At 43.4% G+C, this 14,027-nt stretch overlaps 1 protein-coding gene across 2 annotated transcripts; it reads left to right on the top strand.

Annotated features, from left to right (window-relative positions):
• The first annotated feature begins 42 nt into the window (after positions 1-42).
• CENPQ (centromere protein Q) lies at positions 43-11,856 on the top strand. 2 transcript variants are annotated; one of them, XM_080999343.1, is made up of 8 exons: positions 43-239; positions 3,688-3,745; positions 5,527-5,647; positions 7,498-7,566; positions 9,023-9,152; positions 9,887-10,006; positions 10,727-10,804; positions 11,242-11,856. In XM_080999343.1, exons 1-8 carry the CDS (start codon positions 117-119, stop codon positions 11,365-11,367), a joined length of 825 nt encoding a protein of 274 aa, XP_080855469.1. In that variant the 5' UTR covers positions 43-116; the 3' UTR covers positions 11,368-11,856. The 2 variants fall into 2 exon arrangements, with proteins under 2 accessions (XP_080855469.1, XP_080855470.1); XM_080999344.1 differs by lacking the exon at positions 43-239 and adding an exon at positions 1,569-1,610.
• Positions 11,857-14,027: the final 2,171 nt, after the last annotated feature.

Below are 14,027 nucleotides of genomic sequence, written 5' to 3'. Positions count from 1 at the left end.
CCGCCCCCTTCCTAACGGCTCCCGGAACGTCGTCTCGCGAGAGTGGGCGGAGCGAGTGAAGCCGCCTAACGGCCTTGAGCGGGAGCGGCCGCCTGTTTCCCTCAGTTTCAGGAGCGATGAAACGCCGCCCGGGGAAGAGAGCGGCGAGGGCAGCGCCGGGGCCCAGCGGCCGGCCAGGACCCTCCGGCGCCAGAGGGGGAGCCGGCGGGAGGCGGCCGAAGAGGACGCCTGTGGGGAAAGTAAGCGGGCGGCGGTGCGGTGCAGTGGTTGGAGCGTCAGCCCTCCTGCTATTTGAGGTCCCCTTTCCGGGGACGCGGGTGGCGCTGTGGGTTAAACCACAGAGCCTAGGACTTGCTGATCAGAAGGTCGGCGGTTCGAATCCCCGCGACGGGGTGAGCTCCCGTTGCTCGGTCCCTGCTCCTGCCAACCTAGCAGTTTGAAAGCACACCAGTGCAAGTAGATAAATAGGTACCGCTCTGGTGGGAAGGTAAACGGCGTTTCCGTGCGCTGCTCTGGTTCACCAGAAGCGGCTTAGTCATGCTGGCCACATGACCCGGAAGCTGCACGCCGGCTCCCTCGGCCAATAAAGTGAGATGAGCGCCGCAACCCCAGAGTCGGTCATGACTGGACCTAATAGTCAGGGGTCACTTTACCTTTACTTTTACCTCCGTGGATGTTCATCTCTCCATTGATGAGGAGGAGGTTGTCATCTCTTTCATGGCAAACCACGACTGATAAAGAGGATTTCATGCTTGAGGGAGAGTTGTGCTAGAAATGCTGCTCAGCGTTGAAGCTCCGGATAGAGTGCTGTTTAAACGAATGCCCCCGCTTGGGAGGCGGGGTACTCGCACCACCACCCCCTTTCAGCCCTTGCTGCTGTGTTGGAGCTCACCTGGATAGATCAGGTGCAGGTAACCAGGTGCAGAATGGTTCTGCGCAGGTAACTCTCACGTGAAGGCTGCTTTCCCGTGCCATCGCAGCCTTGCACGGATTGGGGTGGGTGGGTTGGAAGTAAATGGAAAGCGGAGGGAACCCACTGTTCCCCACTCCCCTTTTATTTATTCCCACATGCGCACACCTGTGCACCTGGTGGGTTTTCCTCTGGCAGCATCCTAGCACCCCACCACCTTCCCAGCGCCTGCTAAGCAGCCTTCCCCACCTTGCAGGGGAGGGAGTTGCAGGAGTTACTGGCTTTACAGTACATGATTTCATGTTTACGTGTGGACCTCTGGAACACACATAGCTGCCAACGTTTTCCTTTTTTTAAGGGAAATCCCCTTACAGTGGTGCCCCGCAAGACGAATGCCTCGCAAGACGAAAAACTCGCTAGACGAAAGGGTTTTCTGTTTTTGCGTTGCTTCACTAGACGAATTTCCCTATGGGCTTGCTTCGCAAGACGAAAACGTCTTGCACTTTTTTTTTTTTAAATCCGCTTGAAGAGGCGCAGTTGCGACGGACCGTGCTTCGCAAGACGAAAAACATCGCAAGATGAAAAGACTCGCGGAACGAATTCTTTTCGTCTTGCGAGGCACCACTGTATTCCGAATAGGATTCCTCGCAAGAAAAGGGAAAAGTTGACAGCTATGTCCCCACAACCTTCCCAGCGCCTGGTAAGCAGCCTTCCCCACCTTGCAGGGGAGGGAGTTGCAGGGGTTACTGGCTTTACATGATTTCATGTTTACGTGTGGACCTCTGGAACCAAACCCTTGTGTAGGATGTGTGTTATGTGCACACAGTTTTGTTTCTTAGGTGTGTGTGTGTGTGTGTGTGTGTGTAGGATTGCATTCTTAGTATCCTGAAGCTGCATAACAAGCTGTGAATGTATTGCTGTATCTCTGCCATAAACTCAAGAACACAAACCTCAACCCCGTCCCACCCATCTGCAGTATAACTGACCTGCCTTAGAAGGTGATTGTAGAGATTGTATGATAATGTCATGCATGCAATGTGCTTTGTACATTCTAAATAGCTGTAAGAGTGCTAAGTAGTATCACCATAGGAAAGCCCAAATTACAGTGATGGTAGACTCAACTGGCCACTAGATGGTGGAGTTGTTCCAGAGATGTGCAACTGGGCAAGCCGTACAGTTAAATAAAGGACCAGAAGTATCCAGCAGTACATAAATGTTTGTGGGGAGGATCGCTTCAGTCATTCAGCAAAAGTTGGATGGTTACTCATAAGTTACACTATATTTTCTGATGCACAAGTGTTAAGATCTTTAGTTTGAGGCTGGAACTATGGAGAAGGAGGTTCTGCTTTCTGCTGCACAGAAAACCCCCCGCAAGTCGCTAAAATCTTTCTTTATTGGGCATGGGCCAGTGATATTTGGTTTATGTCCTGGCATGGTTGTAGGCGTCTTATGCAGGTTTCATTCTTGACTGCCAATTTGTATGATGACAACACTGCAGGTTTCTTTTTGCTGTGATGGAGCGTTCTGCCCATATTGTCTTCATACAACATGAGGCACAAAGTGTTTGTAAATTCAGAAGCAACAGACTGAAACTAACAAGAGGACAAATAGAAGAGGACACCTTCGCTCCAGTATAGGTCCCCTTTAATCACATACACAGCCCAACAAGACAACAAGAACCCACCGCCATACGAATCAATCTGGCATAGTTGACCCAACAAGCCACACCCACCCCTCATAAATGCAAACAAGCCCCACTGCAGCCAACCACAACCAACCAACCACACCTTGGGCCCCCTTAATCCCTCTCACTACCAAGGAAATTGTAACAAGTAAATAGAAAGAGAACCTATCCGGTCAGTGTTAGAAACTGAGATATGAACAATAGGAGCTAAATGGCACCTTAAACCAAGGTTATGGGCACAACAACGGAATGTCTAGGGACACATTTTTATAACAAGAATACAAAGCTGAAAATTAATTAACTGCAGCTAAAATATTATGTTCATTTTTCACATGGTCTAGTCCTTCCCCTTCCTACCGCCCATATATTATTAAGAGAGTCTCTTCTCCAGTCTTCAGAGAGTAGCTGGAAGTGGGGAGGCAGAAAAAGGTCCTCCTTTCCTTCCACTCTGCAGTTTTAATCTGAAATCTTAAGTGCAGTACTGCGCCCAGAGCTCAGAAACTGCTTGCGCTAATGATATTCCCTGTCGCAAAATGTGCCTATAACAATAGGAGTTTCGAACACTGTATCCAGTTGATGCTGACACAAACCCCCACATGTACTCTATAAAAAAGAAAGTAAGTTTCACCCCCTCCTCTCCCCCCTTTTTTCTTTTTCTTCCCCGACCTTATACTGTACTCGACACTGATGTCTCACTACAAACATAACTTCTGTAGAAAAGACCTTACAACCTGAAAAAAGAGGCAATGCATTTTCTTTTGTAAACTGAGAAAATCTTTAATAAAAAATATTTTAAAAAACCAAAAAACGAAGGGACTGACTGGAAGAACAGAGAGAAAGCAATGTATAGTGCAGATTCTGTGACTGCATACTCCACTGCATTTGATGAGGCTTACTGTCAGATAAGTGGTCATGGGAGTGCACTGAAGAATCTTGCTCATTAAGTATATGTTTAAACTTGATATGGTGCTCGTAAAGAAGCCAGTGTGGGCTTCAGTGGGTTGTGAATCAGGCATTTGTATACTACATTTGTAAAAACACATGGCAATTCAAGCATTTAATTGACTCTGTTTTCCTGTATGTTTCTCTATAGCAAGGTGTGCAAGCAGTACAGAAGAAACAAAGGCAGCAGAGAGCACAGTCTTCTGAAGGTATTAGTATTGGTATTAGTAATAATCTTATTATTAGCACAGAGATAGATCTCAAAGCTCTGTTACAATTGTGAATTTGTAGGCAGGGCAAGCCGTAGCCCATAAAGTGTAGGGATTTACTATATGAAAAGTGTATGAAAAATTAAGCCACTGTCACAATGTGTCCACACTCTGTTGGTGTTTAGTGTGGATGCATTGTGGGTAATTTAAATTGCTGACACTTCTAAGAGGCTGCTGCCTGTTTGGTCCATGGGGAGGAATCCCAGCATTCCACTGACCTCTTCCTCCCTGCCCTAACCTGGCCCAGATTATTCTCCTTTTTACTGTCTGGATATTTCCCTCATGTCTTCCCTTCTGCCTATCCAGACCCCTTCTAAAAAGGGGCAGTGTTCTGTGTTTGGATCCTGTCTCTCTGCAGGCTCCATTCTGCTCTCCTTCCTTCTTCCTTTATGTCAAAATGTAACAACCCCCTTTCTCTTCCCAACTTCTGTAAGATCCTTCCCCTTTTCTTTCAAATCTAAACTTCCCCCACCCCATCCTTTTTTATGGTGGTGGCCTATTTCTCTCTCTCTCTTGCTCTCATTCTCTCTCTTAGACTTTTTTGCACCCTAAACCCGACCAGCTTTGTGGGTCAAAACTCAAATAGCCTTTCCGACTTGTAGGAGCCGGTGGGGTCTCCTTCTTCATTGAGTGGTGTGTGGCTGCCTGCCCCTCAGCAAAGAAGTACCAGGCGGGAGGAGCAAGCTGCTTTGTGTTCTACAAGGAGGCATTTAAAAAGAACCCTGAAAGTAGGGTGCGTCCTCTCCTACTCCCAGCATCCCTTTCCCCCTCTTCATCTTTACCTCTCATCCTAGGCACCCCCCCCCTTAACAGTCACCCAGCTTTATAGGGATAGTCAGGAAAAGTCCATCCTGTGCCGGGTGCTTCTTGCTTTCCTTCCCCATAATAACAAAGTACAGTGGTACCTTGCGTTACAGACACTTCAGGTTACAGATGCTTCAGGTTACAGACTCCGCTAACCCAGAAATAGTACTTCGGGTTAAGAACTTTGCTTCAGGATGAGAACAGAAATTGTGCGACGGTGGCAGCGGAGGCCCCATTAGCTAAAGTGGTACCTCAGGTTAAGAACAGTTTCATGTTAAGAACGGACCTCCAGAATGAATTAAGTTCTTAACCTGAGGTACCACTGTATTTCTGTTTGTGATCTTGTTTTGTTCTCTCCACCCCTGTACTGCACACTAATTTCAGGAAAGGCAGGCTGGGACTGCCATGTGGAGTGTGTTAGCTCAGCCCTGCAGAGCAGTGACATTGCTTGGATTCCCCTTGGCACATGTGCTCCCACTTAAAGATGCACAAAAAATGGGCCAGTAAAGGGGCGGGGCAGAATGGGGAAATACTCATTTACACATGTACTGTAACAGAATCTTAGTGTATGTAAGTGGCTCCCACAAGGGAGCTGCAGAAAGAATGTGGTTTGTTAAGGGAGGCATGGACTCAAAAAGGTTGAAAACCACTGCTCTAGCACAACCAGGCCAGAGTTGTTAGGTATGGAGGAATCTTGAAAGGATCCCCATTGCTTAGAAGGCACTGGGCCATTCCTGGTTCCTTATTTACTATGCAAAGGGGAGGGTGGGACACATAGGCAGTATTAATTGTGGCTGATTTGCAAAGGCAGTGACTCTGTTGCCCTGCAAGTTGGTTACGAAGTTGTTGGCACAGCATTCTAGGCACATCTAGCTATCACAGTGGTGATACTGACAAACTCGCTTGTTCTTTGCCAGCCGAAACAACTTCTCTGTCTTCAAAAGTAGTGAAGGTGAGTGCAGGCCAAAGAGCAAAATGGCAGCCACTTTCAAAGAACACAAGAGAGCAGTTGGAATCCATGATGCATTGGTTAATAACGTAAGTATGAAAGACCTTTTCATCAGTACTATATTAACTTCTTTTGAGAGGCTTCAGCTATGTTGATAAATTTATTTGTGTCATCAGTAAATAGCTATACAATTACTAATAGAATTGTAGAGGTGGAAGGGACCCCGAGGGCCATCTCCCTGCAATGTGGGGATCTTAACTAACATCCCATTATATTCAGTTAGCCTTCTTCCACTCTTGTTAGCAGACCTTATATCTTGGGTGAATTAAATTTTAAGAATCACTTACAGTTTCAGGACTTCAAATGCTTTATCGATGCAGGAACTATTTACAGTGTGCGTGGAGATGAGAGACAGAAAACAGGAAACAAAATGGTTCAGCTTTTAGCAGTGGAGTTAAATTAGAGAGCTACACATGGTGGCTGGATTATTATATAAGCAGTGCCCCTTTGTGGTTTAAAGGAACACATGACTTAACTATGAACTCAAGAGAAGGAAATATATTTGGTTTTCTCCAAGAGAACTTGGCTTCCTGCCAACAAAAGGGAATGGCTTTTAATAAAAGTGGCATTGAAGCAATTAACATTTGCTGGCAGCAAATCTGTATAGTGTATGTATGGTGTGAGTGAACAGCTCAGCTGCTGCGCATACAGGTACACAGTCTGTACCCTCGTTTAACAATCATAGAACTGTAGAGATGGAAGCAGTTCTGAGTGTCTTGGTCAACCCCTTGTAATGTATGAATCTTAACTAAAGCATCCATGATCGATGGCCATCCAACCTCTGCTTAAAATCCTTCAAGGAAAGAGAGTCCAGCACCTTCCAAGGGTGTCCATTGAACAGGTCTTACAGTCAGAAAGTTCTTCCTGATGTTTAGTTGGAATCTCCCTTATTGTCATTGGTTTGGATCCTGGCTTCTGGAGCAGGGGAAAACAAGCTTTCTCCATCTTCCATGTGATAGCCCTTTGGTTGTTTGAAGATGGTTATCACATCTCCTTCCAGTCTCCTCTTTTCTAGGCTAAACATCCCCAGCTCCCTAAACTGTTCCTCACAAGACTTGGTTTACAGAACCTTGATTATCTTGGCCACCCTCCTCTGCACACATTCCAGCTTGTCAACATCCTTCTTAAATTGTGCCTAGAACTGGGCACAGTACTCCAGGTGAGATCTGACAAAGGCAGAATAGAGCAGTACTATAACTTCCCTTGATCAGAACACTATACTTCTGTTGATGCAGCCCAGAATAGCATTCACTTTTTTTGCTTCTGCATCACACTATTGACTCTGTAAAGCTTGTTGTCTATTAAGACCTCTAGATCCTTTTCACAAGTACTGCTGGCAAGGCATGGCTCTTATAATTGCGCATCTGGTTCTTCCTGCCTAAATGCAGAATGTGGTATTTTTCCCTATTGAAATTCATTCTGTTGGTTTGGGCCCAGTTCTCCAATCTATTAAGGTCATCTTGAATCCCAATCCTGTCCCCTGCAGTGTTAGCTACCCCTCCCAATTTGGTGTCATCTGCAAATTGGATGCTTATCCTCTCAATTCCTTCACCAAAGTCATTTATAAGATGTTGAATAATGACGGGCCCAGAAGAGAACAGTGCTGGACCCACCTGTTCCTTTTTTATTTTTCTTTTCTTTATAAATTTTTAATAAACCTTTTTCTTAATACAATAAGATAAAAGAAACTAAGAAAGAAAGAAAATGTAGAGTCCTCTCTGAAAGGTAGCTCTTAACCCTTATCATACACAGAAAGTGATAGCTATCAGGAAACAAAACAAATCAACCTAGTTCTTATCTGAGAGCAGCAGCAAATTCAGCAAACATTTTTCCACAAGGAAGAAATAAAATATCAATATGTTATTCTCTTTCCTTCCAGATCTCTTCAGTATGAAACTACACAGAATAACAATGAAGCTGAAAAGCACTTAAATTGCCTCAGGAAAAGGTAAGGAATATACCATAGCAAGTGGGGGAAAGGACTGCAGGTGTTTGTGCAACGTGACGCTGAGCATGTTTACATACATAAATGCTATTCAGTTACTTTTAATCCCTGGTATACATCCATTAATTTTTAGGGCTTCAGCCTTAAAGGTATAAGAGCAGGTATGGTGTGGTTAGAGTGTTGGACTAACACCTAACCCCACTTAGCCATGAAGTTCTCTGGGTGACCTTGGGTCAGTTACTGTGTCTCAGCCTAACCTACCTGAAAGGGTTGTTAAGATAAAATGGGGAGAGGGAGAACCATGTATGCCACCTTGAGCTCCTTCAAGGAACAGTGAGTTATAAACGCTATAAAATAAAATATCCAATGCAGGGATGTGCCAGATCCAGATGTGTCCAGGCCCCTGTCCCCATGGGCGATTTTGACAGGTGGGGGTGCCATGGATTTGTCAATCATCGGATCTTATATGACATCAGGTGATTGGGTACAGCTGCAAAGGAAGAATGAGGATCACATTCTGGTACTCTGTTCTTCCTTTGCCGCAGCTGCATCTTGAACTTTGCTGTAACTGATGTCATACATTATGTCAGGCTTGGGAAAGGTGGACATGGCTGGTCAAAAATAGGTTGATGGGGCAACCTCTGAGACCTTGCAGTCCTAGTCATGCACATGAGCCGGAGGTTCCCACACTTTCCTAATGCTAGGATGTCTCAGTTGGTGTCCCAGTGGATTAGGTCCCACATTATATTGCTTTACTTCTCCCCTTGGAAGCCTATTAAAGTGGTACCTTGGGTTAAGTACTTAGTTCGTTCCGGAGGTCCGTACTTAACCTGAAACTGTTCTTAACCCGAAGCACCACTTTAGCTAATGGGGCCTCCTGCTGCCGCCGCGCCGCCACTGCACAATTTCTGTTCTTATCCTGAAGCAAAGTTCTTAACCCGAGGTAATATTTCTGGGTTAGCGGAGTCTGTAACCTGAAGTGTATGTAACCTGAAGCGTATGTAACCTGAGGTACCACTGTATACCTCTGTGAAAGGAGCTGGTGAAATAGACATAGTTTCACTCATAATAAAATACGTGTTGTGAGAGTGAAACTTAATGGTAAACCTTTCCCTGAGATATTTATGCTCCAGTGTTCCTTAATTTTGAAAGCCTGGTGCCAGATTGCTCATGAGGGGGGTCAGTCTATGTGATAAAATACATTTAGACCTTTTAGCCTGTTATTTGGAGAATAAAGTGGTCCATGTGAAAACAGAAGTTAGCCATATGGGTTGACCATTTGGATTATATTGAACATTCTCTTCTTCCTCAGTCCAAAGCAGAAAATATTTATGTGCTGTTCAGTACTTCAAGTAAGCAAGGCTTGTGAGAACTCTAGTAATACAGTAATATAGTATTGCCCTTTCCATAAGTATAAATATTACACAAGGTGAGAATCTTGTTTATCGTTTTGCTCAAGGCTCGTCAAACATTTTGAGACCCTAAAGGTTCCCGTGGAGAAGGTGAGCAGCCTGAAGAATGTGCATAAGATGCTAGCAGAGGAAAAGGAAAAGAGTGTTTCTCTTGAAGAGGGTTTGGCAAAACTGCAGGTGAGGAAGGAAGAGAGGGTACATCTTGGGGATTTACATGGCATATCATCTGAGTACACAGCAAAGGACTAATCCATTCTGTGAATTAAGAAGATTATGAGCTTTAGGTGATTTGAAACCTGAAAACTTCCTCACTACTCTATAGTGCTTCAATTGGTATTCATAAAGGTTTTGTGTTATTATTGCAAGATATTTCAAATTATTTCACCCCTTCATGCCGTAATGCTACACTTCTGCACCCCTCTCTGAGGGGAAATGTAAAGCTTTTTGGTACAGATGGAGCTATTGTATTTTCCAAAATCATTATGCCTAGACCATCTTTATTGGTTACCATACAAAATCTGCTTCATGCTGCCAGTTTTTATGGCATTCTTCAAAGTAAGAGAGGTGGAAATTGGAGTAATGGACTCTTTTAAATGTCATAACAACCATGGCACCACAAATTATTGATAAGAGTTAATATTTGTGAATCATCAAATTAGCCCTTGCTTCCCAGGTTACATATTATAAACTATTATGTATTATCAAACAAGTGTTCCTTCTGTTCAAGTAGAAAAGAGATCTTTTGCAATCTATTCTGTAGAATAAATCATGAAAGATGGCGAATACTTGAGCTGCTTCAGCCTCTGATATGTAGCAGTGGGAGCTAATCTAATCCTGGCAGAATGTTTGCTACACAGATGGTTCCTTGCTTTAAATATATTTCTTCAGCTTCATTTTCCTTTGAAATGCAGGAAGAAATAAACAAAGTTTCGTCCACAGCAGATCTCCATGAAGGAAATATTCAACATCTCCAGAACAAAATACACAAATTAAAATGTCAGCTGGCTACAGAGAAAGCAACAGCAAATGAGGTATCTCTGAGATGGGGATGGAATTTTGAGTCTGGGCACGATGAACTGGGCTTGTCTCAAAGGACAATGGAGTGTGTCTCTGGGGATGAAGTCAAATGCTGTCTTCACAGCACTGAATTTACCTCTCCGGGGCACAAGCCTGGGCAGTGTGTGTGCAGGTCCTGTGCTGTCCTGACGACAAGACCTGCCTCTCGGCCTCGCTGATGTGGTCCAAACGAAAGCAGAGCAATATGTTTGGCGCCAGCTTGGCTGCAGGAGTTGCCAGAAGGAGGCATATAAGGCATCATCCAACTGTCTTAGGTCCGGATTTGTGTAGGGTTTACCCATTCTTTCCCAAAGGTATTATGCAAGGCAGTGGAGGTTTAGAATCAGAGTTGTCTTTCTAGATGAACTACTCCCCAGGTTGACCAGCCTCATCTGCCCAGACTCTTGAGTCCATGGAAGAATGAATTCAGGATTGCTGAAGGCGTATCGTTGACATAGCAGTTTGAAAAGGAGGTATAGCTAAATATATTGGAATGTAGCAGTATATAAGTATATTATAAATAACATATTAGATATGATTTAGTACAAGTACACCGGGGGGGGGGGGGATGAGGTAGATGTTTGATATATGCATGCATACATGCCGTTCCTCTCAAAGGAGCCCAGGGCAGCAAAAGATGAAACATTTTTAAAAACCCAATACAGATGCAGATATTTGCTCTCTTCCCTCTCTAGTTAATCCAGACAAATGGCAGTGATGATCTTGGTCTTCCTGATGTTGCACAGTACCGACTCACAGCACCCATTCTTCAGGTGAGTGGCGGGAGGGCTGTTTCAGAAGCCTCCCGAGAGTGAAGAGGAAGTTGCTCTTAAAAATCGCTTCTTGCAAAAGTATCTTTTCTATTTTGTTCCAGAACCAGCACCTTTCTTCTTGTTCACACAGTGATTAAATGGTATTTCCTAAACCCAGCCTCCCTCAGCCTGGTGCCCTCTAGATGATGATGGACAGCTCCCACCAATCCTAGCCGGTGTGGCAAGCAGTCAGCGGTGTGGGAGCTGTAATCCAGCAACATTTGAAAAGTTCCTGGGTGGAGAAGGCTGTCCAGAAACCATTCTTTCTTGCTGCTCCTTAATTTTGTCTGCCCTCTTTGCATCCTGAAGCTTTGCTGGAAATTGCACTGATTTCCTACCTGAAAATCCTTTGTTTTCCTCATACCATCTTAAACTTTCTCCCTTTTCACATTCTGTAGGATGAGCTTCTGAAGGTCAGGAACCAAGAAGGTCTTCTTAATGACATAAACACCATACAAGAATCAGAAGAAATGAAGACACTGTTTGCTTTTCTAGAACAGGCATATGACTACGTGGATGTCTGAAGAAAGTCAGCTGAAGGACATTACTTATTGAAGAACAAGGCTTAGCCCTATTTCTTGGTGCTTTTATCTTCCATGAACGTTTTGTTCTCAAAGCATGATGGTTATGATGGTACTCTGTCTTCAGGAAAGTGATGGATTGTTACAATCTGCGTTGTGTTTTGTGCAGACTTTTAAAACAAATTAATTGAGATATCTTAAAGTTAACCACCCTATCTGACAATATGTATATATCTTTGTAGCTTATTTGCCTGTATCATGAGAAATTTCCCTTTTATTGCAGTAATCCTGATAAATGAGTGCAATATTCTACAGTTCTAGTGATACAAAGAACTTGAGAGACTGGCTTCACACAAAAGAGCTCTATGAGACTTTTGCTTTTATAAATTTCTATTTATTTTTCCAGATAATGAAATGTAAATATTTTTCCAGATAATGAAATGTATTGTATTGATTGCTGGGTCTAATATGAATAAAGTAGCATCTGCCTCACTTTTGTGACATGCTGCAGACATATATTTTTGTGTAACCATGTGTAGCCATCCTTGCTACAAATAGGGTTGGTTTTGGCTACTCAAGTCAGTGCTGCTGCAGGTAAAACCAGTCAGCAGTTTGGTTTACTAATCTCATCAACAAGCTGATTTAAGTGTGAACAAGTTAGGCTTAGTCATTGTTTATGGCTCTTTCAAATCATCCAGGTGCAGCCCAGGCTGGGGGAGCAGCAGTTCCAAAAGATTAATTGCAAGAGGGGATGATCTTAAGCATGGCATGCTGGACATTTTAACCCGTTAGTAGTAGTAGTAGTAGTAGTAGTAATATGTTGTTTATATGCCGCCCATCTGACTGGGTTACACCAACAAATTAAAACACAATACTTTATTTAAGGGGTCTCAGTGCCCCACCCCAACCCATAGACACTTCCTTTTCCATCAACCAACATTAAGGGGTAGGGCCTATTGAGGGGGGGGGGCTTTCCTGATGGGATGAGCCAACCTAGCCTCTCCTTCCTATGTGTGCGACATTCAGTAGCTGAGAAGCTTGCAGTAAGTATCCTGGAGATTGAACTTGGCTCTCATCATCCCAAGTCATTGTCATACAGTGCTACCTCGGGTTAAGTACTTAATTCGTTCCAGAGGTCTGTTCTTAACCTGAAACTGTTCTTAACCTGAAGACCACTTTAGCTAATGGGGCCTCCTGCTGCTGCTGCGCTGCCGCTGCACAATTTCTGTTCTCATCTTGAAGCAAAGTTCTTAACCCGAGGTACTATTTCTGGATTAGTGGAGTCTGTAACCTGAAGCGTCTGTAACCCGAGGTAACACTGTATTCCGTTGATTCTAAGCAGAAGGAGCAGCTGCCAAGTGCCTCTTCTTTTGAAGTAAGCATGCAGAAGAAGGGTGGATAAGCAAATTTGACCTTTCCAATCTAGCAGAGCAACTCCCTGCTTAGCTCCCCAATGTAAGTTGTCAGGGTTTTATTCAGTGCTTCCTGCCTCAGTGCCCTAGAAATCTACTGAGTTTCTCATGAAAATCGTAAGGTACAAGAATAGGTTTTCATTTATATCAAATGGGAAGGGTTGTGAATGATTTAGGCTTCTATCTGCATTTTAAAAGAGGAAAATAAAGTCTTGCTTGCAATCTAACAAAATATAATTTTACCTACTTGCAGTCGCCTCTTCAAGTTAAATTTGATCTCATGGATATTGGAACTAATGCCAAAAAGAGAGAAAACTGAAATTAAAGGATTACATTTTATTTTCAAAGCAGGGTTTGGTTCCTTTTCAATAAGGAAAGTCACACCTGGCATTTCTTAGGTTTAGAAACCACAAGATTAAGGTGTAACTCTCCTTTCTTATAGTTCTGTTTTCTTAGGTTTAATTGTCAAGCGCCATTCAGTTTTGGAAAACAAGCAAAACAGGTATATCACATCTCTGGCTTGCATATTTTTCTCTCTGCATCTTCTGAAATAAGCCTGAATAAAAGAAACAGCTTTCCGCTACACCCATAAAGATGTTGCTAGAACACTGTACAGCCAAGAGAACTGTCGAATCAGTTTGTTTACATGCTACTGATCTCGGTTTTGTTTAATGACAAATGTGCTCTAGCCTGTGGTCCACAGGGAACTAAAAGTGCATGTATGGTTGCCAAGGATGAGACTTCAGCACCTAGGCTATATGGAAGACAGATTTTAGCTAGAAGTTAGAATTGCTTTGTTTCAAAAGAAGTATTCATATTTATATAAGTTTTAAGCAGGTTGTAAATCAGCCATGTTTCCCACACCTAATATTTAATCAGCTTATCTGTGCAATAAAGATCTATGGTAAAGACTGGGATACTGAGGTAGATACATAGGTAAATGCTTTAGAGAGAACAATGAAAATGAAATTATATCTGATTCCTGAAGTTTCTGCCTTCTTTGGAAGGGGTATGCAACTGGCCTGCTTCCAAACTTTAATTTCAGTTTAGGAATTTCAGTTTAGAAATCTATAGCCTTCTAATTTCTAAACTAAATTCAGTTTAGAAATCTATAGCCTTGCAAGTAATTGAAGATGGACACAGGATTATTCCACGTGTCTGTTCCAGATATAAGACTTTTAGGACCTCTTCTTACAGATGTCTTCTCAAGAGATGCAGAGCTTTTTCCTGACTCTGATAACATTCTAGTCA

Source organism: Podarcis pityusensis (genome assembly GCF_964106645.2).
Source record: "Podarcis pityusensis genome assembly, chromosome: 3".
NCBI lineage: Eukaryota > Metazoa > Chordata > Lepidosauria > Squamata > Lacertidae > Podarcis > Podarcis pityusensis.
This window is presented reverse-complemented; position numbering and strand designations above follow the sequence as displayed.

Excerpts from the sequence above, each read along its gene's own strand:
- CENPQ (XM_080999343.1), top strand. The coding sequence starts at position 117 with ATGAAACGCCGCCCGGGGAAGAGAGCGGCGAGGGCAGCGCCGGGGCCC. Across the intron at positions 7,567-9,022 it reads TTAAATTGCCTCAGGAAAAG|GCTCGTCAAACATTTTGAGA; the intron begins GTAAGGAATATA and ends GTTTTGCTCAAG. Across the intron at positions 10,007-10,726 it reads AGAAAGCAACAGCAAATGAG|TTAATCCAGACAAATGGCAG; the intron begins GTATCTCTGAGA and ends TTCCCTCTCTAG.